Source organism: Harmonia axyridis, chromosome 5 (genome assembly GCF_914767665.1).
Source record: "Harmonia axyridis chromosome 5, icHarAxyr1.1, whole genome shotgun sequence".
Lineage (NCBI taxonomy): Eukaryota > Metazoa > Arthropoda > Insecta > Coleoptera > Coccinellidae > Harmonia > Harmonia axyridis.
This window is the reverse complement of record NC_059505.1, coordinates 25,833,109-25,858,007: the sequence shown is the minus strand read 5'-3', so window position 1 is coordinate 25,858,007 and position 24,899 is coordinate 25,833,109. Positions and strand designations below refer to the sequence as shown.

General features: G+C 33.4%; 2 protein-coding genes across 3 annotated transcripts in view; one reads left to right on the top strand and one right to left on the bottom strand.

The window, feature by feature from the left end:
* LOC123681211 (alpha-2C adrenergic receptor) overlaps positions 1-24,899 on the bottom strand; it is a 437,152-nt gene that overhangs the window by 87,157 nt on the left and 325,096 nt on the right. The window lies entirely within an intron of this gene.
* On the top strand, positions 17,687-20,902 carry LOC123681212. Its single transcript, XM_045619463.1, has 6 exons — positions 17,687-17,893; positions 18,052-18,225; positions 18,321-18,543; positions 18,628-18,940; positions 18,998-19,150; positions 20,077-20,902. Exons 1-6 carry the CDS (start codon positions 17,786-17,788, stop codon positions 20,321-20,323), a joined length of 1,218 nt encoding a protein of 405 aa, XP_045475419.1. The 5' UTR covers positions 17,687-17,785; the 3' UTR covers positions 20,324-20,902.

Genomic DNA, 24,899 nt, shown 5'->3' with positions numbered 1-24,899 from the left:
TAAACGAAGATTTATTTGTTGGAAAATGTTTACACATTCCCATAAAAAATGCCTAAGCAAAGAGGCAACATGCCCTGAGTGCAAGCAAGAAATGAAAGATAATTTAGTGGAAGGAGAGTGTGGCATTTGTTTAGAGCCGTTGGAAAAACAAATTTTCATCACGAAGTGCCGACACGCATTTCACAATGATTGTATCCATAAATGGGCCAGTACAAGCGGTAAATGTCCTTATTGCCGCAGCCTTGTCGAAGTGAATGATATAGCGGAGGAAACGGACAGCTCTTCCTCACATACTGGTTTTTCTGATATTTTCATCCGCAATTTCGTTCGAAATTATTTCTAATTCCGAAGAATAGGAGCAGGAGCACCTGTGTACGATGAAGAGCGATTAAATCGAAATTATCGTCTTCGTAGATGATCCATTAATCCTTGATAATAGTGTTGAGAAAATTATTGGAACGTCTGCGTTATTTTTTAATATTTTTTTTTCATTTTATATCATTTTGTTATAATATGATACCGTCATTTTTATATATTCATGGATTTTCATTCTTGAATTTGTTGAATAAAATTTTTTTCAAGATTTCCCCTTTTTTTTGAAGAAAATATTGTGACACCTGAATTCGATCAAATTCTAATTTTTTTCAATTATTGATCTGAATTTTTTGCATTGAATTTCTTATACAGAGTGATTCACTGCAATGGCCGACGTTTAAGGAAAACTAATCATAATTTTGTGCTGAAATTTTGCATGTTTGGTTTTGGGACAATGAACTTCCGGTTATACTGGAAACACACTACAATTTCCTTATTTCGAATGGCATACCCAGTATATTATTGCATCATTACATAGTTTTTTTTATAACAATTTCAGCAATATGCCATACCTTGGGCAAAAACTCAACGGTTCATGAGTAATGGGATTCTTATAAAAAATCTGGTGGCGACAGTGACTCACAATTTAGAGAATACTCCTGCAGAAATTTTTTTTTCGGAAATATTAATTTACGTAACAAGTCCGGAAAATAGAGTTTTTTTGGACGAATAGACAAAATTCCAGGACGAGCGTAAGCGAGTCTTGGAAGTCTGTGGGTCCAAAAAAACCATTTTCGGGAGTGTTGCGTACAATATGTTTCCGGCAACTGTGTAGAATAACACTATCGCTGCTACTCTCAATATGTTTTTTCGATTGCGATCAAAAAACATGCAAATTGTTGACAGTTAATTTCATATGAATTGTCGGTCGTTTTCTCGGTTGCTATGGTAATGATCTTCTTTAAGTGCCGTCTCCTCAACGGTGGTTGGCGACCATCAACTGGAATTCCTCTCTGTCTCGTGCCAAATGGTAATGATCAACTGCATTTATTAAAAATATACCTATCAAGATTTTCATATTCACAATGACACAAACGACGTGATTCTTTTCCGGCCTAGTCCGGGAAGTACGTACTTTCCAGACTAGGCCGGGAAATGCTACTTTCTCCGGGAAGTGTGCACTTCCCGGACGGTTGCCGAAAAAACCTTTTTCCTTTTCGGTTCTGCAGTTTGGATCAAAAATGTACAGAGTGTTCATAAAAATGTCATGAACTTGTATAGTATATTCAAAGTCACTTGGAGGAAGATGAATATTTCGATTATACAAGGTTGTCCAAGTTTCCAGAAATTTCTTTGGGGCCAGTGAATTTATAGCCTAAAAATACTTTCAAATAAAACCTGGTATTTAGCTGATCGCGGTATTCACTTTAAAGGGACATCTATGGTCGAGCGTTTTTATGGACTAGTTCAAGTGACTTTGGATAAACTATACAACTCAAATTCATCAAAACAGAAGATTTTCAAATCAGAACCTATATTTTTATAAAAGTATCAATCACAGGAAAACACACTATAATATACCTACTATTATTTATTAATCTTAGGCTATCGATTTCGGCACATTCCTATTCCATCTTCAGGCCAGCTGAAAGTAAACAATTTTATAATATTTTTTAATTTGCTATGATTAACTTATGTATTCGAAATGGTATATTTATATATTTTTATTATTTCGGTCGATTTTGCGTACAAAATAGTGGAGGACTAACTGTGTGGAGTAGTCTGTGACATCCGGAAAACACCGATAGAAACTAAAATTCGATGATTCGATAACTAAATATTACATTTCATGAATTATAACTAATTTCTCGTTGAGAAATCCCTACACCAATACAATTTTCAATTACAAAAAATTCATTGCAATTCTTAAAATGTCAAATTTAGTTATAGAAACATCGAATTTCAGTTTTTTCTGTGTTTTCCGGAAGTCACAGACTATTCTACACAGTTAGAACTTGCGGTTTTCTCCTTATTTAAAGTTCTTCCTCGATAACTCTTGAAGAATTCATTTTAGGTATGGGGTTTGCTAGAATTACCCCCACTCTTTTTATATGTAGAATCGACTGAATTAATAAACAATATAGATTTTAATTTGAAAATCTTGAGTCGTCCAACTTCACGATCTTCTGATGAATACCCTGTACATTTTTCGTACGAACAGGTTTATAATATTACGTATCTACAAAATAGGAAATGATAAAGGTTTTTTCGGAAAAAAACTTTTTCTGCAGGAATATTAAAGAGAAAATGAGTCTTAGTCGCCATAATTTTTTCCATTAGAATCCCATTAACCGTTGAGTTTTTACCCAAGGTATGGCATAAAGCTGAAATTTTCATCAAAAAAGCTATCTAAGGATGAGTTATATACCGGATGCGCCTCTCGAAATAAGAAAGTAGTGTTTCCGATATATTCTGAAGCTGTAGAGATCTGAAAATATTTTAGGGAAAAAGGACATTGTCTCAAACCCCAACATGCAAATTTTCAGCACAAAATTATGATTAGTTTTCCATAAACTCCTAATAGGCCATCGCGGTGAATGAGCCTGTATTTATCCTATGATAAATAATGTGGAGATCTTAGAACGTTACATGTTCTTCTTAAAAATTATGTATTGATCGTTCACAGTGATGACAAGTTTGTTTTTTAAGATATAGTATATTCCTGTTAGTAACAATAACTCAAGAATGCTGTTTAAACGCCTAAAAGGCCCATACCATCGGTATGATTCAAAAACGATTTACTTGTTATTAAGGGACACTGATGGTAATTAGATTTATTGTGAGGTACCTATTAGCAAGAGTCAGCGAAAGTAAGGGTAAATACGCCACTTACGTAACTTCAATTTCAACCCACTAGTTGAGTACCTTTTTGTCGTAGGCACAGAGTATTAAACTTAGACAGACGGAGCATAGCTATGTCATTTTCAGTAAGCAAATTCTGTCCACAAAATGATCTATCAGATTTGACATGAAGCCCGAGGAAATGAAAACATATCAGTGATACGATATTTCACTCAATTTGCGAGTTTCACCACAAAGAACGCACTTCTTATGACCCTTAGTGAATCAAAGTGTCATATTAACTCAAAATATATTGAAATAAATACTTAAATATATCAGAAATTCAGAAAACTTACTCCCAGCGCGCCAAACGACAGGAAACAAACAATGACCTAGGAGAGCAAAAAGTGCCAATCGTTGGATTTCAGCAGGTTGATACAGAAAATACCTCATTATAAATTCGACAATTAGGTATAATATCGGAGTCTCAATATTCAAATTTGCACATTTAATCGGGAATCACTCAAATAAATAATTTTCATTCAATATAATATACATTCAAAATGATATAGTGAAATTGCGGATTTGAAAATATATCACAATCCGACAAAGTAATCTAACCATGTTAGAGACACGTAAAAATTGCGTATACTTCCTCTATCTATGCTTATTACTCTATGGTCGAAGGAGTTGAAAGCAATAAACAGACAAATACATTTATGTGTATAATTTGTAAATGAAACAAAGAAAGCACATATGTGTTTCATTCATTAAAGGATTAATTTGGAAATCTTCAGTCAGTGAAAAGGCCGGAAATATCCGACCCAGTCTCCCAAAAATAAGCAAATATTCATTGAGATAAGGTTTTATAGGGTCTTTGCAAAACGCAACAACAAACAGTAAGCTTCCAATTAGAAAGGAAAGTAAACTTTTCTCTTTTCTCACACACTCTCACCAAACTAGAATTCAGATAATCTAGACCAAATCATTTCGAACACGCCTACATGTTCCTCCTTCGCCGAAAACTCTGTTGGAAAGTAAATCATACTACAGTGTCTTGATAAAATACAGTGACGACAATATATTCAAATTTAGCCTAAAAATGGCGAATAGGACGGAGCTTAAACGTAAATTTTGAATGAAAATTGTGATGAAAAGGCTAAAGCCTGAAAATTGAATAAAATAACATTTTCTTCTTGATATTTACTGGTCGATCGTTGTAAGGGCGTGATGGAATATCCAGATAAAACTTACAATAAAAAAAACAAATTGAAGTCTTCTAGTATATAATAAACAGTGAATGATCACAAACAGCTGAAACTGAAAATTGAAATTGCTACTATTCCAAAAATGCGCGCTTTGCTAGTTTCCAACAAGTGAATAACCTCTTACTCTTTTTTCTTCAAAGAAGCTTCCAGTTTATAATCAATCGAAAAAAGGCACAAGAGCTTTTTTATATCGGATAAACATTAATTTCTTATGAAAATTAGATTGTTTAGAAGGGTAGGTAAAAAAATCAGATAAACGCAAGATGTAAACAAAAAGCCGCTATTTTCTGCCGAAAAACCGGCAGCCAATCAAAGATGATTCGCCACTGTGTTTTATCAAGTCACTGTGAGAGTTAGAAATTGTTGGGGCCATCTATTGTAATGACTTAATAAGGAATGAAAATAATTCTAGTGAAAATAAAGGTAATGTTGTTTTAATAATCGATAAAAATGATCATAATTTTATATACGTCTCACCGTAATACTAGGAGTAATATAACAATATAACTTCATGATCGACTGAGTTTTGTATAGTTTTGATTTCTTGTCAATATCGAATGTCGTAGATTCCGAGTTTTCACGTTTTATTACCATGTGTTCTCAGAGATATATTTTTCAAATATTTGGCGTATCATTTTGTCTTGCTTAATTCCGCTTCCCCAATTATGTACGATTTATCCTCATGAGGAATGACTCAAAAAATGTTGCTGATTTATTAAAAATTTTACAAAATCACAAGTACTCAAATTTCTTTCAAAAGGCCCATGTCAAAACGATATTTTTATCAGTACGAATATAAAATAATTGTAACAAAAAAAAAATTATAAACTTTTCACAAATTGAAAACTACTTTTCGGGCACCATATTTAGGAGGCTGTAATTGAATGGGGGAAGCCTCAAAAAAAAAATTTTATATGAAAGACCCACTCTATTTTTGACAAGGAATTGCTCCCTGAATTTTTTCGCTACTCGTCATATACACCCTATATAATATTGTGTATTATTTTAAAACTTTAACGAAAATATATGACTCGAACTATGAAGAAATAAATACTATAAGAAAATATAATGGATGAAAAAAAATCTTCGAAAATGGGGGGCGCTGTCTAATAATTGCCACAGCCGCAATAGTACCTGGATATGGCTCTGAGAGGAAGTGTGATAATTGACGGTCCGAATGATATGAAATTGAGGTTGAAATTGATTAATACACTAAGAGAAATTCATATTTTTGTATTGATAAAGCAATTATTTGAAGGTCATTTATTCACTTCTTTTACAGCAGATTTATTTTTGATATATTCCTTAATAGTTAGATCATCAAAAATGTTTCTCTATTTCAGTATCGTAATGGGTTCATTACAGTTCTAAAATTTGGCTATAGTGAAATGATTTTACATTATTCGCAATTTCTCTTAATTCTGGTGGTGTTAAATCGATTTTGTCAGACATAATTCACGAATTTAATGCGTAATTGTAAATTATTTCAAAATTGGAAACATACGACAAATGAATAGACTTAATTTCACTGTTCATTTTCGGAAATAAGAATTCAAACCAGGAAACTGATAACACAAGCAACAGTTAGCATAAAAAATTGGCAATATTGAAATAATCAATCATCACATGTAAAAAAAATTATCGAATAGTTTGGTGCATTACAACTATCAACAATGAAAAATAAATGGGTGTTAATCAATAACTACAATATGAAATAATATTCGAAAATTTCCAATGATTATTTAAGATAACAATGAAAAACTCAAAAATTCAAATATCGCTCGGGCGCCAGATTCATGTCACGTAATTTTCACTAGGTTACATCAATGCGAACAGCAGCTGTTCGCCAGAGAGCATTTAGGTCGTGGGTTTATAATTTTTGAGACACTACAATATTTTAACTATGAAAAATGGGCGCCACTTGATTTAGCTCAAATTAACTAAGATTATTAAACTGTTTGAAAATCAAGAAACAAGCAGTTATGTGTGGTTCATTATTTAGGTGACAATGAATTAATGAAATGTTGATATTCTGGCAAAAAATAGTATAATGCCCATATAGGGTTAGTAATTTCTACAAGAAGGCACATAGGTAAATCACACACGCAGTTTTGGAATAAGTACACCAAACTTTTCCTTGATGTTCAGGAATTCGCAGTTAAAAGTTATCACAGTTTTGTTTAATACTGGCCTTGATGTTAGAAGAACGAACGAAACAAAATGGCGGCAGCAGCAGTTCCAGGAATTCTACAGGTACATATATTATGATTGATGCAATCAGGTAAGTAAAATCAAGTCCTGACGTAGATTTCGTAATCGAAACTTTATTGTTGTAGATCGATAATTCCTAAATCTCCGGTAGGAACCCTAAAAATTACAATTCACACATGTAACAAAAAATATATTAGTCTTACGAGACTTACCTTTTAATATAAAAAGGGTTCTTATGAATTTGGACAGAATCTGAGTGTTACTGAACGAAACGACAATAATTTCTGTTTCAAAACGGTAATTTTAAATTTCTAATTGACAAATCGTTTTCAGGTCAACAACGAAATACGATATGAAAAATCTGGAATCTTTCTTATCGACTACCGATCAGATAAGAATTGAGAGAGCCATGGACACCGATCGCCACCTGTCTTTTATTCATTTTGTTACTCATATTGATGAAATATATTTCTGCATATTTATTAATTGATTTCAATTATTCCCGCAAGATGGACTGAGGAAAATACTTTTTGCTTTCAAAATGAACCAATTATATATGTTTGAATTTTTTTTTCCTTTCAGAATAAATAGATTTCAATTAGTACGTTGCAGTGTATGCGAAGCAAATATATATAAAATATAACAGGAGGTCGATTCCTTGGCAGATGTCTCCACTATTTTCATAAGAGATGCCTGTTTGGAATGGGATCGAGATGCCCACAGTTCAAAGAAGAAATAGGATCCAGTATAGTGGAGGGAGAATGTGCCATTTGTTTAGAGTCATTGCAAAAATTAACTTTCATTACAAACTGCCGTCACACCTTTCCCAACGGTTGCATTTCCATGTGGATCCTCGCAAATGAGAATTGCCCGTTTTGCCGCAGCCATGTCAAACTCCAAGTAATATATAGGGGATTGAACATCTATCTGGGATCTATTGGTGATCCTAAAGGGATGAAATTCGTTATCAACAACAGCTCGTCCATTGGATAAGGAAATGACATTGTATTTTCAAGAGACTCCTTTCAAATGGGAATTGTCCGTTCTGGCGCAGGCAGATGTCAAAGTCGAAGAAATATACAGGGTGTTTCCTAAACATGCGGCAAAAATTCAGGGGGTTGTTCCTTGGACTATTCTAAGAATATTTTGTCCTTTGATGATTTTTGAAAAACCTATTTGTTTCGAAGATACAGGGCGAACAACATTTTTCATATTTTTAAAATTAATAATAGTTTAAATAAAAATGCGTACCGCACTGTGTTTACTAAGTAGGTACAATTTATTTTTGAATTTGTTTAACAACATTCCAATTACTAAAAACGGCCAGTTTTTTGACTAAAAATTGCTAATACATCACAAAACGAATTCAAATGAAAACCGTGTTTAATCTGTATTCCTTTACCATCTGCACTTATCAATTTTTAGTCAAAAAACTGGCCGTTTTTAGTAATTGGAATGTTGTTAAACAAATTTAAAAATAAATTGTACCTACTTAGTAAACACAGTGCGGTACGCATTTTTATTTAAACTATTATTAATTTTAAAAATATGAAAAATGTTGTTCGCCCTGTATCTTCGAAACAAAGAGGTTTTTCAAAAATCATCCAAGGACAAAACATGCTTAAAATAGTCCAAGGAACAACCCCCTGAATTTTTGCCGCATGTTTAGGAAACACCCTGTATAAGGGATTGAACATCTATCTGGGATCTATTGGTGATCCTTTCGGGATCATAATATTCGTTAGTTACCATAGATCGTCCATTGGATGAAGAAATGATAGATAATCCCCGATAAATATAGGGAAGAAAATCCTTGGAGTTTCTGAAATATAAAAATTGATAGAAGTCAGAATTTAACTGTGTTTTTGTTACAAAAAAATTATGCCTTGTGGTTTTTATATTGTATTATTCAATTTCACTGACTTTTAATATTTCTTAATTTTATCTTGAATAATGTTTAATGAACGAATTTTTACGATATTCTCGTTTTTTGAGGAATATGATGTCAAACCTGATTTCGATTAAAATGAATGTCTGTGTGAATTAACTATCAATCTGAATTTTGGTATCTATAATCATATCATATAATTCCATTATAGGGACAAGATACCTACCTCAATTAGATTTAGAATCGATTAAGCGAAGAAGTTTTTAACGTAAATATTAGCAAAATATTAAAAGAATCAATATTAGATAGAAATAAATAAATGAAATATATGAATAGAAGTGAAATTTTTAAATATATACATTGTTGACAAAAAAACGCTGAAAACTCATGATACAGGAGGTAATGAAAATGATAAAGTCATTCAAAAAACCGTTCGGCGAAAACGATTATTGAAGTCAATAAACAATCTAGTACATATAATGAAGCTGAACATCAAACGTATCGGAAAAACATAACGAGCAATAACATAATAATAATAACAAAAATAGACCGACAACAAATAATCTTGAAAGTTTGAAATTTTATCTACAAGAAAAAAATGCTAGTGATTCCGAAACTCAAATGAAATTTTCAAATCCTCGCAAAATTTCAAATATGATTGAGTCATTGGAAAGCTGTAAATTTCCAAGAATAGACAAAATCAAAAGGAGTTTTCGGAAAGTCTTCATAGAAATCGTTAACGCAATAATAAAACTTCAATATTGGATTACTTCTTAGAAAATTGCCATAATAAATCGGTCGATATCGTTAGTGCTTGTGCTCAGTAAATTTGTGAAATAATAATAACCACAAGAGTAGGTTTCACAACAAAAATTCTTCAAACAATAATTTTCAGTTTGATTTCAAAAACGAATACAATACTGTGATGCAACTGAATCGCATAGTTGAAGATTTAAAGAGAAATTTCAACAAAAAATATTAAAAGTTATTTGGTATTTCTAGTTACGGGTTAATCATTTCATAGAGTTTGCATAGAGATGGACTTCTATACAGGGTGTCCCGGGAAGAATGCGACAAACGAATACCGTAAATTAAGGACATCATAGAGGACTCGTATCAAAAGGTTTCAATCGCCTAAGTGCCTTCGTTTGGAATATACAGGGTGATGTTCATCGTATGAAATTTCACAGTTCAATAACTCTTTGACTAATCGACCGAATAATTTCAAATTTTGAAGTTTTGTCACCCCTTACTGTCCCCTGCCTTCAATATTACTGAAATGAAGTTAATCAGATCCGGACAAGGAAAATTTCAGATCATTCCTATCTTCATGAATATTGGATCACCCTGTACGTGAACATTATGATTTCTTTTCGTTTTTGCATACACAAAAAATTGAATCACAATAAAAATTCTAAATCTCAGCTTGGCACGGTCATACAGGGTGAACAATAAACATTCCCTTATGAGTGAATTTATTTTAATTCAATAACTCTTCAACTTACCCACCGAATACCTTCAAATTTTGAAGTTTTGTCACTGTTTCCTGTCGCCTTCCTTCAACATTTTTGAAATCCAATAAATCAGATTCGGACTAGGAAAATTTCAGACCTTTTCTATTTTCTTGAATATTGAATCACCCTGTACGTTGATATCATGATTTTTCTTCGTTTTCGTAACCACAAAGAATCAATTCATTATAGAAATTCTAAACCTCTGCTTGGCACCGTCATACGATCAATGAACATTTTCTTATGAAAGAAATTCCGTAGTTCGAGAAATCATGTATTTATCGGTAGAATTATTTCTAAAATTGCAGTTTTTTCACCATTTACGAATGCCCACCCTAAATTTTCAACTTTCAATCCACAAACTGGATGAAGAATGAAACATTAACAGCAAATATTCAAAAACGCAAGAAAATTGAGAGGCACCAGGATCTTCATTGCTAGTGACCTAACAATCAAACTAAGACACGAGAACAACATTTTAAAGAAACATCTAAACCTAGCTAAGGGAAACAAGGAAAATATTTGATATGATATATAAGAGGAAACCACGTGAATGGTAAAATATACACAGCGGAGGAGAAAATCAAGAAGAAACTGGAAACAATATCACAGAAAAACCACAAAGTGCCCCAGGTACGCCAATAGCAACAACGATTAGAGAACTTCCAAAACAAACTATAAAATCTCAACAAGCTGTCAAAACAAACAGCAAAAAACGAACACTCCAACAGAAAGAACATTGAAAGAGGTAGGTGGAAAACCGAAAATGAAAACACGCAGTGAAATCGGGAAATAGTATTCTCATTATAGTTGTTTTTCTTGTTATCTGTACTTGATTTAAACTAATTATATTGCTATTATATCGCATTCAAAAATGGATCAATACCTCAGAGATATAAACTATATACCAATAAATACCAAGGAAATATTCTATGGAGAGCTAGATTCCATTAATACACATAAATTTGAATTTATGAATGTGATCCATATGAACATTAGAAGCATAGCTAAAAATTTTGATGAGTTGAAAGTATTTCTTGAACAATTTAGCACGAAATTCGAGTGTATCATATACTACTACTATCGGAAACATGGAATATTGGGAACATTGCGTTGTATGGTTTGGATGGTTTTGATGTATTTTATAATTACAGCTCCATAAATCAAAATGATGGATTGGTTGTTTATGTTCGGAATTCACTCAACCATAGGTATAAAGTTATAAACATAGATGAATGCAAGATAATACCAACAGAAATATATACGAACAAAAAATCATTCTTCATTAGGTACATCTTCATACAGACCACCCTCAACGTCAAAAATAAATTTCCTGTATGGCCTTAGGAACTATATGGACATATATGGAACAGGAAATTTTGACTATAACCTTTTTGTTGGAGACATTAACATAAATATAAAACTCGACAATGAAATAACCAACGAATACCTTGACCCAATGAGTCAGTTTGATTTCACATCTATGATTAACTCATATACAAGAATATGTAACAATTCAAAATCCTGCATAGACCATATGTTCCTGAAAACGAAACACAGTATTGGAGAATGCCTGCCGATAGTTCTTAGAACTTGCATAACTGATCATTTTCCAATAATTCTGAAAATACCCTTCAAGAAAAAATCCTCAGAAATACCTGATCCTATTGATATATTCAAAAAATATACAGATAAAGCAAAATTATGTGAAAAACTTAAAAACATGTGCTGAGCACATATATATGAAGCCCAAAACGTGAGTGTAGGAGTTAATTTTTTTGTGCAGTAACTGAATGAAGCAATAGAAGAGAGTACTATAACAGAAAAAATCGTCATAAAGAAAAAAAAGACAGATGTGGATTTCCAGAGCATTGATAAAAAGTATAAGAGAAAAAGAAAGGCTCTATGCACTTTCACAAAGAGATCAGCAAAATGAAGTTTTAAAATCCAGATTTGTCAGCTACAGAAATAAGCTAAGAGTCCTACTCAGAATCGCGAAAAAACAGTACTACAGTAACAAAGTTGTACAATGTGAAGGTAATTCAAAACAACTATGGAATGTAATAAATGAAATAAGTAATAACGAAAGGAAAAGAACTATAATTAACGAGATAAAACTAGAAGATAATACGGTAGTAACAGATGCCGCCATTATGAGCAATGAATTCAACAAATATTATGGAAATGTAGGAAGAAATCTCGGTAACAAAATAACAAAACCCTCGACGCATCCACTACGACATATTAATCAAAATACAATGTTCATGGAACCAACGAGTAAACATGAAGTAGAGGCAATTATAAAAACAATAAAAAATAATAAAACACCTGGATTAGACGGGCTGAGGGCAGAAACCTTAAAATGTATCTCTTGTCATATCTGTGAACACCACTTGCTTACCTTATTAATCACACTATCTCGATGGGAGAATGGCCTAGAAGTCTCAAAGAAGCAATAATAAAGCCCCTATTCAAAAGCGGAGATAAGACTAAAATGGTGAATTACAGACCAATATCAATAATTTACAAACGTTGCAAAGATTTTCGAAAAAGTTATCAATCAGAGACTGGGGAAATATGTGTTGTTGGCACGAAGTGGTGGAGGAGAATCAACTCTCATCAATTTATCTTCAAATTAATTTTAATGAGATGATTACTTCGAACTTAATAAATTATTCTATAAGGCGATCGGGAAAATATCACTCAAATTCAAAAATATCGGGTAATTTTTTTTTCGAACTACGCTCTTTTAGTGATGAAGCCACGCCGCCATTTTAGTTGACATAGGTCAGTGTTCTGAATCCAAATAAATAAATTGTCATTTAAATTAGTACGGTGTCTTCAAAGAAGTTGGCTTATTTTCATAAATATGATTATTTAAAGAAACGATTTTAGTTTTAATTTTAATTGATAGACAGAAGGAACAAGATTAATACAAGTTTGAATCCTATATATAATTATCAGATTTTGTAAAAAGCCTTGTTAATTAGTTTGAACATAACCTGAAATACCTTAATACTGGAGAAAAAATAAAATATTTCTAAAACCAACACTTTTGTTGTATCTAAACTATGATGATAATCAATTTCTATTGCTATACAGGGTGTTTCATTGGGAAACAGAAATACTTCACAGGTGCATAGGTGGCACCAAGGCGGTTCTGTAGATACCCCATTTATTGGGTTTTACTGTCTTCGTAGCCGAGATACAGGGTGTTTTATGAATTTTGGGCTTTGGAACGTTTGGGCTCTCAATTAGGAACATATTTGTCAAATATGAAGAAAATATACCGGGTGGTTCGTTTAATATGGCCTCAGAAAGAAACGGGCAAAATGCATAAAACACCCTGTATCTCGGCTACGAAGACAGTAAAACCCAATAAATGGGGTATCTACAGAACCGCCTTGGTGCTACCTATGCACCTGTGAAGTATTTTCGTTTCCCAAGGAAACACCCTGTAATATGGACAGTAATTAAGTTGAAAATTTAGAACCCAGCATGGAAATTGCAACGATAAAAATATTTCTTTTTAAGATATCTTTATTCAAACGAAGATGGTGATGTGTTGAACTCCAGTTTGCACTCATCACAATGAGAGAGAGAGATCTGTAAATTTTTCAGGTTTCCTAAGGATACTAAGATACGAAATAAATGGATCCAACTTATAAGGTGAATATGCAATTTTGAAATTATTCGATAATTATTCATTAGCAACCGTTTTATTTTATTAATCATAAAAATAGCAATAGTAATACTCATTCATTGATTCTGAAACAGGAGGGTTGATGAGCCTGGCTCTGGTGCATACTTTTGTAGTTAACATTTTCTTGATGTCAAAAAAGAAAAAGGATCAAAGTTTTTCAAGCACTCACAAGCCAAAAATTTGAGTTTTTCTAGTTCTGAAAAGGAGAAAAAATCCTATATTTGTAGTTCTTCAGAAGTTGGGTAAGTAACATGTATTACTTGTTCCCAATTTTTGAATGAAATTTTCAATATTTCTTTCAGGAATGTCTTCGGTAATGGGTATTATTAAACTTCTTAGTTTAAGGGAATAATAGTTACTACATCTACCACAGCTGATGTACTTGGAGTAGCCCAACTACATTCTTTGTCAGTCACACTTATAATATGATGGGCATAAATGCATAAGGCAGTCATATGGTGACAAACTGCCAAACCCCTGGGACAGGTACATGTTACCGCAAAAATAGATTCATTGTCTGTATCTAATTCAACCTAAAATTCATGTGAAAAGATAATAATTAAACGATTATAAACGATACAATTCAATTTTTATCTTAACCTCTACACAGTTAGTTTTGTTCTCCATTCAAGCATTCACTTTGCCTTTCAATAAATAGATAAACTTCATTGATCCATTACGACAGTACAGTATAGGACAAGTCAAATAATGCTGGTTTCAAATAGTTCTCGAAAACCATATTAGATACATTTCTACTCTGCTATGATTTCTTACCAAGAGGTAAGAAATCATACCAGAGTAGAAAATGAGAAAGAACACCATTTTAAAAAATATGTTTATCTGACATAGCTAAAAATAAAATTTATTTTGAGGTTATTTTCAAACTAATAAACCAGGCTTTTTACAAAATCTGGTGAATGATATACGATTTAAACAAACTGGTATTAATCTCCTTCCTTCTGTCTATCAATTAATACTAAAATCCAACTTCTTTGAGGACACAATACTAATTTGAATGACAATTTATTTGTTTGGATTCAGAACACTGACCTAGGATAACTAAAATGGCGGCGTGATGTCACACTAATATAGCGCTCCTTGATTTATATGTATAGTTCTGGTCACACGATCAACATGAAATTTTGTAAAAGGCATAAAATTGTCATTCTTCATACGAAAGATGAATTTCAATTCTATCGAATATGAAGGAAAACGAAATTTTGAACGGCTCAATTTTCGGAACCCCTACTGGGATTTTGCCATCAACGAATTTACCTGAATGTTTCAAATTTCTTGCTCTTTTTGTACCGACTTTATTATGTCAATCACTTAAAGGGATACTCTTTATGGGCCAAAATTTGAAAAATACAGTTATTGTGACGAAAATATAGAGCGATTTGTCTGATGAACGATTGCTCCCGAGGAGTTATTCCAAAATTTAGCTTCGAATAATTTTCAATTGTAAGAATAATCTTCTGAAAATTTTTGAATTTCAGTACACAAATATTGAAGGAATATTCGTTTTTATATGAATAAATGATACATCGCTCTGATAATATCAACACTTGGTATCACCAAAATTAATGAACATTAATAGAAGCAGAGATGCACATCAAAGCAGACATCAGAGAGCATACTGAAAAATAAATATAATGAAAATCATCACAATTCAAACGTTGAATGAAATCTACACAATTTATACGATAACCGTATTCTTCTATGGAATGTATTTATACTACGATGTATAAATTCTTGCCCTTTCTCTTTCTACTATAGTTTCCTTTCTAAATGACCATAAAAATAATTCCAGAGCCCACAAAGGAAATGAAAAAACTCTGGTATTCTTATCACGAATCTAATTGTAATGATATTATAGAACGGACAAAAACTGCTTTATTTATAGGCTCTTATTAGTCTATGTCTAATAAAAAGTTACCTTTTGTTTAATAGAGCTAACCGACATATGTATATATATGGTGGTTATCCCACAAGATTTAGAACAAAGAATTTCGTTTCCTTCGGTATTACTTGATGTAGGAACGAATAGTCCATTCGGGAATTATTGACATCCCGGTCGGCTGTGGAAAATCGAAATTAATTTCAGTAATATAATAATATAATAGACCAGCATTGATATGCTTTATTCACCTCAAAAAGCGTTCATAATACAACTCGAAGACACTTACTTCACGACAGATAAATACATCTCAAAATGATAAAAACTATCGATAACATATACTTTTCGAACAACTTTAAAGCCAAAGAATGAGGAACACTCTGAACCAATAAGTGTGAACAACTTTATTCGCCAAGGCATTTTCTCTTTAAGTCTGCTCTTCTTTAATGGACAACATAAAAAAACAAATGAGTAAATAGAAATGATACAATATGTAAGACAAGGATATCAAAATATTGTGTTATGCTGATGATGCAGTTCTAATTGCATAAAATGAAGATGATCTGTAGAGACTTTTATTTCAGTTCAACATAACAGCTTAAAGAACCAATTATTAACTTCTAAGACAAAATATCGACAGGTATCTAAGAAATAGCTATATATCGACGGCCACAATGTAGTAACTCACATTTTCGGGGAATTTAGATTTTACGTTTAGCACTTGTAAAATAGATGTCAAATTATATTGGAGTTGAATGGAACCGAAATAAGTAGTAAATGGAACGGTTGGTTCCATTTTGGTTCTATTCAACTCCAATAGATTTAGACACCTATTCCACGAATGCTGAATATAAAAGCGGAAATCCCCGAAAATGTGAGTTACGAGGTACTGCGTTGTGGACGTCAATATATGGCTACCTCTAAGATACCCATTCGATGCAAATTTGTATATAGTGGACGATCAGATCATACCACAAGAAATGGAATATAATTATATCGGCAAAAAATTTCTGGCTATGATAATGTTGAAATAATAGTAAGAAATCAAGGTTTAAAAGCTGCAAGAATAAAGGCATGCCTTGATAACATATGATAAAATGAAAAAATAAACTCTTGCTATTGTAGCGTCCGGGCGTATAAGATTGCAGTGGGACCAATAATGACGTATAAAGCTGAAATCTGTCCTAAAACAGCGACGACAGAAAAAAACTTAACAAACAACGAAAGTGAAAATATAAATAAAAATTTATCCATGCTTTTGTTTTACCTGCTTCTGTAGACTAGTGATGAGAGTAAAGGGATTGCAACCGATACGACCGAAGTTCAAACCCCGATACCCTCATACGAACTCGAAAAAAGTATGGTGCGTATAGTATCTGGTTTTCCAATAGGGACTTGACAACTTTGAATGCAATTTGTAAACGCACTTTTTCACTAATCATCGAACTGTTACTGCCAATTTATTCATTAAACTTAACATTTTCATCATGGTAAAGTACACGAACGAACAACGCAACGTCTGCTTATTTTAAAAATTTACTACAGAAATTCGGAGTCGGTGACCGCTACTTCAAGAGCATTTACCCCGATTTTCGGTCGTTATTCTCGCCCTAGTAGACAGGCAGTAACACTTTTAGTGCAAAAATTTGAGTCTACATATTCGTTGAGTGATGTCGACGTGCCAGTGAGACAACGAGTTGGGCATCGCCCAGACCACATTATGGCGAATTTTGCATAAGGATCTTGGTTTACACCCATATAAGTTCAGCTGACTCAAGAATTGAAGCCGATGGACCATTTGAAGCGACGAACGTTCTTCGATTGGGCTCTGGAAAAGATGCGCCAAGATGATCAATTTCATCGCAAAATCGTGCGATTAGAAATAGAGGTTGACCAGTCTTATAAGTCAATAAAACATTTGTTGAACGGTCGCCGCATTGTAAACTTAGGTCACGTTCTCAGTGAATATGAGAAAATTTGTAAGCATGGAGACAAATGTACGATGGGAAAGATGACTTTCGTAAAAGAAACAAGATTTGGATTGACTTCAAGACTGCATTTTTTTATGATAATTGTGAAGAAGCCACTGTATTGAGCACTGATCCAAATAATGGGGAAAATGAAATAACGAAAGCTGTTGTATGGGGCAATATGTCAATAGGAATTGGTAAATATCAATGTGAGGAATTATTCGCCATTATGGACATTCCGTTCATGACGCAAAAAACGTATAGTCAGACTACTGCTGGAATAAAAAAGGTAGGACTTGTAAATTGTATAAGCTACACAATTAGCAAAATTTTTGATTTTCAAATAATTAATTTATTGATCTTGACTCCCATAATGAGGAACATTTATAATAAAATATGTTAATTTTTTTTTATAAAAAAATATTGAGTATGTTATTGATGTTTTAGATTTGGGAAGAAAAACTTTTTGAGAATATGCAGAAAGCGGGAGAAGAGGAGAAGAAATTAGCATTGGAAAAAGGCAATGTGAATGCCGACGGAACGCCCTTCATAACTGTAATTGTAGATGGAGGATGGAGTAAAAGAAGTTACGGGCATGGATACAATGCTCCTTCAGGAGTTGTAAGTATTTAAGTGTGGAATAAAAATAATATCTGACTTCATTGCCATTATATAATATTGTTAATATTTATGCGTACTAATCAATAACTTTTCAGGGAGTCATAATTGGTGCTGAAACAAAAAAACTTTTATTTGTAGGAGTGAGAAATAAAACTTGTTCCTCATGCTTTTATTATAAAAAACATAATTTAGCCCCAAAGTCACATGATTGTGCACTCAATTTCAGTGGTCCTTCAACAAGCATGGAGCAAGATATAATAACAGATGGCTTTTGCAAGAGTATCGAACAGCATGGACTTCTATATAAATATTTGATAGGTAAAAAACCCAAATACATAATTATCGATTACTACAATGTATATATGTACCTTTGATGTTATTTTGTTATATTTATTTATTCAGGTGATGGAGATTCAAGTGTATATTCAAGGGTTGTTGAAAAGGTCCCGTACGGTCGGCAAGTGATAAAAATTGAGTGTGCCAATCATATGACTAGATGTGTGAGCGATAAGCTCCACAAATTAGCTAAAAATACAGCATTTGAGATTTTCAATCGAAAAATGTTAACAAAAAAAATTAAAAACATAACTAATGTGGAAAGATTGGTTAAATCAGTGAGAATTATTGTGAAAAATAATAAAAATGATGTGGTGATGTTACGCAGGGATTTGGGAAACGCTCCTTATCATATATTTGGAAACCACGAGAACTGCAGGTGAATTGTCCTTCAAATATACTCGAAATTATCAGATTCATAATTTCATATTTTCAGGGACACATATTGCAAAAGGAAAAACGACGGGGAAGAAGATTGTACTAAGATAATGAGTCCGCTCTTTTTTCAAGAGATTTTGAAAATCTTAGAGCCTATGAAAAATAAGGCGGATAGATTGGCATACAATGAAACCACAAACCAAGCAGAAAGGTCTGTAAATTTATGAATAATTGAAGCAATCTTCTATCATTTTTCTTATCATATAAAACACTCATTCACCCTTTTAGGTATATGGCTCTTGTAGCAAAATGTACGGGAGGAAAGAGAGTCAACTTTGGCCGATCAATTTCATACACCTGCCGTGCCTATAGTGCTGCACTTTCCCATGCTGATGGTCCTTCCTGGCATCTGAATGCATGGAAGAGGAATAGCAGCAATCATATGATACAATTTTGTTTGAAGAGGAAGCGGCATAATGAGCAGAGGAGGGAGAGGATTATTCCGTCTAAATCAAGAAAACTATGTGTTGGTCCTGATTCCAATTACGGACCAAATGCTTCGCAACCGGACATGGCTGAAATTGAAATAGAGGAGAAGAAAATAATTTTCCTTCAGAACCTACGGGACAGAATTTCAGGGGATTCATCCATACAAGAAATAGAGATGAAAACAAGAGGACAACACGATAATGTATTGTGGAGGGAATATCGACAGGATTACCTCACATCATCGAATTTCGGAGCAGTGGTGAAAAGAAGAAGGACAACACCCTGCCATAATTTGGTGAAATGCCTCCTCTACAAAAAACCAATAAACACTCCGGGAGTTTTATATGGCAGAGTTAATGAGAATCGGGCTATTGAAATATATGAAGCCACAAAAAATGTTGAAGTAACACGCTGTGGCTTCATAATAGATCCCGATTTCCCATTCTTAGGTGCCTCGCCTGATGGACTGATCAAGCATGATGGTCTGATAGAGGTCAAATGCCTTCAATCTGTAAAGGGTAAGCTTAGTGAAAACAAAAAATCGAAATGCTATACTGTTCATCAGGATGGATTAAGGTAAGAAACATTTCATGGATTATAATGTTGCATTATAATTATGATACGTCACATTGAAAATAATTTTTACAGGTTGAAGAAGAATCACAACTACTATTTCCAGATTCAGGGCCAATTGAACATATGCAGAAGAGAATATTGTGATTTTATTCTATACTGCGACAACGATTTTCACGTAGAAACCATTAAAAGAGATGAGAATATCTGGAAGAATATTATGGTACCAAAATTGAGAGAATTCTATGAAAATTGTATTCTCCCGGAGATAATAGATGGGAGAATTCCAAGAGGAATGCAAGTTCGCGAGCCAGAATCTTGAACTTATGCTTCAACGCGTAGGGCTTTCCCTCGCTTACCAAAAAAAGTTCTTGAAATTTAAATACACTTATAAAATATTTTTTCTCCGATTGACAACAAATTTCAATTTTGCAGACACATATCAATCAGTAAAGTATTACTTTTCCTGCCTACGCAGCAAAGTAAGTACTTTCATGCTTAGGCATCATCAGAAATGATTAATGGAAAAAAAAAATTTCAAACTACAATTATTATGGACATATACATTTCCATAGCAACCAACCATCGAACAATTGCAATTTGTATGAAATTTCATTTCAATTTATCACTACAAAAAAAATTAAAAGATCAATACTTATACATGGCCGAGCGTAGCGTGACTAGGAATTCAGCTGAGGTAGTCAATTTACTGCTTTGCCGCCTAATAAAACAAATAACTATCAAAAGTGACTTTTATTTGACAATAACCTTTTTTATCCGATTTGAAAAAATTATTAAATATTGAACTTAGATGAGCTGAATATATCTGTAAAAACCCCAAGTGTTCCTTTTCTTATTGCCTTCACTCATTTTTTTACGTGTCAAATGTCAAATAATCATTTTGAATTTCAGTAGAATATCAGAAATTCTCATCTAGATAAACAAACCGACAACAATAACCTAATAAATCACATGTCTTATATTCCTATACCCACTTTTGTGGTCTCCAAAGGCGCATAAAATGAGAACTCAAAAGCTTCTCGAATTTTTCATTCTAGAAATCTCACTATGCACTCTTTATGATTTTCTCTGTGAAATCATACACTCAGAGATAATCATATATTTTTTTCTATTATCCATATTCGATATACGTCCATGACAGTGGTTCATTGTCATTTCTGTATTCACAATATTTACAGTAATTATCTTATTTAGTAATATATAACTAAACAAATATAACAAATTTTCCTTCTTTTGAAGAAGTTTTCCAAAGAATTTTGCTTACTCATAATAAGATTGTGATATATAAGGTTGTTACATATAATGGATATTCCTTCTGGGGGGTATATATCCCCCTTATCCCCCCCTAGGATACGCCACTGTATCTAAACTGAACTGAATTTCTAAAGTTTACAGAAACACAAATTTACTCTTTGCTGGGCTTCATCGAGAGTTGAGATTTTATTAGGGGCAATAAATACCAAACAGGCGGTTCTTCAAATTGAATGGGTGTGTCAGGTACAAATCTACCAAAAATTTTCGGGTAGCTCCATCTAGCGGAATTGCAGTTTCAGCGCAAAGTAGTCTACAACCTTAACGCATTTAGACTTCTTCCTTTGGGGCCACCTCAAGTCATTGGTTCATGCCAACAAGCCGATGACGTTGGAAGAGCTCAGAACCAATATTGAACGCGAAATAGCAGCCGTTTCGGCTGAAATGTGTGGTCGAGTCATCGAAAATTGGGTCCAACGAATCGACTGCTGCAAACGTACCATTGGTGGTCATATGAACGAAGTCGAGTTCCATTCATAAATGTTTTGATTGTACTTCAACCCTATAATAAAGTTTTTGAAATATCTCAAATGGTTTGCATTTTATTTTGAAAAAAGTTGTCAAGTCCTTATTGGAAAACCCGATATATCCAAAGTCACTTGAAGCCTGAATATTTCGATTATGCAAGGGTTGCCCAAGTTTCCAGAAATTCCTTTGGAGCCAGATAAATTATTGCCTTAAAATACTTTAAAATAAATCCTGTTATTTAGCGGATCACAGTATCCACTTCAAAGGGACATCTGACTAAGCGTTGTTATGGACTAGTTCATGTGACTTTGGATGAACTATACAAGTCCAGACAGACCAAGTTTGGCAAACGGTTCTTCTGAGAACCATCCAATCGGTCCTTCTCAGGACCCTGAAGACGGCAGGCGAATGCTTGCCGAAACATCGGAAACAACCAACCGCACAGATGATGGAAACAGCCCAAAGAACTATCTAACATATAGTCCATCATCAATATCAAGACAACAATTGAAAATTTAGCCGTAAAAACACCGTAATGGACAAAGAGAGGAGTGAGAATATGAGCAATGAGGAGGATATCAATGAATGTGCGTTCAACAGAAAGATAAAATAAACAAGCATTTGTAAAAAAATCGTTAGAATAACAAGAGACAAATCGCCAGTAAGACGAAGAAGCACAAGGAGATCTCAGAAGCATTGATGCGACAATATTCCAAACCAGTGACCCGAAGCGAAATCGAAGTTAAACAGGCAATATGCCTATACTGCAAGAAGGAAGATGAAGAAGAAATTACTTGTATGTATTATTTTCAATTTGTTCTTTCGAGTGAACACGAGAAAAAGTTTACTCTCCTAGAGAGCGACATCACGGGGAGGTTTCCCATGTAATACAAGTGAATACAAATTGAATCCCCCCCATCTATTTCTTCCTCGGACCTAGAACCAATTCGGACTCATCGCCCATCCGGGGAGTCAGAGTTCATCTTTTTCAACACATAAACTTCCGGAACTCCGAAAACAAAGAGAGCTCACGGCAGAAAAAAAAACATACGGGATCCGAGAGGAAGAACAAAGGATCTATTTATCTGGAAAGGATCCATCCTCCCGAGCTTTTCATTTCAATATATAGGACAGGGACATCGATTTCATCTCTTCTTCCGGATATAATAACCGGATTCCTTCCACCATCACGGAAATATATACTTGGCGCAGTCTGTGAGAATATTGGCTGCCATGATGTGGACGCCGTGAAAAGGACGGCTCGAGTCAAAGGGTGGTGGTATTGGAGGATATTCCCTAGGTATGAGATATTGGCTCAGGATGGACCTTTTTGTGGCATTATGCGTTTCAAATTTCGGGCCAAATTTACTGCTATCGTCGGCGGCAGATTGCAAAAAGTTCGTCGGGCTTTTTCTTATCCTTTAAGTCGATATTAAACTCGACACTTATTTTTCGATGTACGGGTGGTCATAGAATTCAATGAATTTTATGAATTCTCAGTGTCTACTATAGAATATAGAAACAAAAACATAGAACATAGACTAATAATAACATTGATGGGCCATGTAATTTAAAAACTCATAGTTCCTTGAAGACTACATTGGAGAGGATGGAATGAGCAAAAGGGAAATTTCATGAATTCGTTACTTCCTCAGAATAATAAACATAGATAAAGGGAGCATGTGTCATTTTCAGAGAGCAATTTTTGTTCCCAACAGGAACTATCGAATTTGACATGAAGCACGCAGAATGGATGACTTATCGGTGATGCGATATTTCACTCAATTTGCGAGGTTCTCCACAAAGAACGCACTTCTTATATCCCACAGTGAATCAACGTTTCTTATTAACTCAAAATTTATTGAAATAAATACCTAAATATATCAGAAATTCAGAAAAAAAACTTCAAGCGCTCCAAACGACGTTAATCAACCGATGACACTAGGGTAGCAAAAGTTGCGAAACCTTGGATTTCAGCAGGTATATACAGAAAATAATAAATACTCTGCTTATTATAAATTCGACAATTGAGAAAAATATCGTATTCCAAATATTCAAATTTGGATATTTAGCCGGGATTCATTCGGGTAAATATATATCATTCAATATAATATTTATTCATATTGATATAGTAAATTGTGGATTTGAAAATATAACACGAGATGGCAACGTAATCTAACCGTGTTGAGGACATAAAATTGCGTATAGTTCCTCTATGGTTATGACTCTATGGTTAGGTTACTATGGTTAGGTTACCACAATACATTGTGACATACCGATTTTCTTGATTTGTTTTTGGAAAAGATAATATAAATAATCGGATAGTTCCTTAGCTTACAATTTTTATGATATTTTAATTAAAACTAGAATCACGGCTAACACAAATTTTGTTATTAGAAATGAATGCTTTCTTGCCTCTTGCCATGATTTCGATACCCTGTTTTTGAATCTTTTTGTTTATTGGCATTTCTTTCTTTCTCTTTTCAAACAACCGAGAAAAATTCAAAACAAAGCCATTCGTTTTTTTGAATATAATCTGTGATTGAAAGATTATAGTTATCATTTCGACTTTATATTTTTATGATGTGTTTTGATGAAAAACAATTATTTTTAATTCATGGGGGATGATTTCCCGATATTAGAGGCCTGTAGTGATTCTAGTACACCTAAGGATTCGAAAAATCGAGCAATCGATGCTGGTTCAAAAAACTCTTCCAAAATAGGAGCAAATTTAGTTTGTATATCATTTACTTGAATATTCAAGAGATTTCTAAGGACAAGAGTGATTTTTTGTCGAAATTGGACATAGATAGTGAAGCAGAGGTGATCTTTCTTCAATAAACCTACACGGCAACTGAAGAACAAATCCGTGAAGAAGGATTTTGAGCAGGTAATGTATTGATAGATTACCTATTGCGTCCTGTCTTGTCTGACTTGTTATGTTGAAAAATCATTAGTAGGTGATGTTTAACGGATCCGGAAAAGTGAAATTGATGAAGTATTTTTTTGTTGCTTTCAAATTTTGTAATATTTTGGTCCTTAATATATGCCAACCCCCAATACTCTTCGGTCTCGAAATTTCGATAGGATTCTCTCCA

What these genes read in the sequence shown, in the direction of transcription:
- LOC123681212 (XM_045619463.1), top strand. Translation starts at nt 17,786, where the DNA reads ATGTCAATAGGAATTGGTAAATATCAATGTGAGGAATTATTCGCCATT. An exon ending in CTACTGCTGGAATAAAAAAG is followed by an intron (nt 17,894 to 18,051) that starts GTAGGACTTGTA and finishes TTGATGTTTTAG; the next exon opens with ATTTGGGAAGAAAAACTTTT. An exon ending in ACCACAAACCAAGCAGAAAG is followed by an intron (nt 19,151 to 20,076) that starts GTCTGTAAATTT and finishes TAATTTTTACAG; the next exon opens with GTTGAAGAAGAATCACAACT.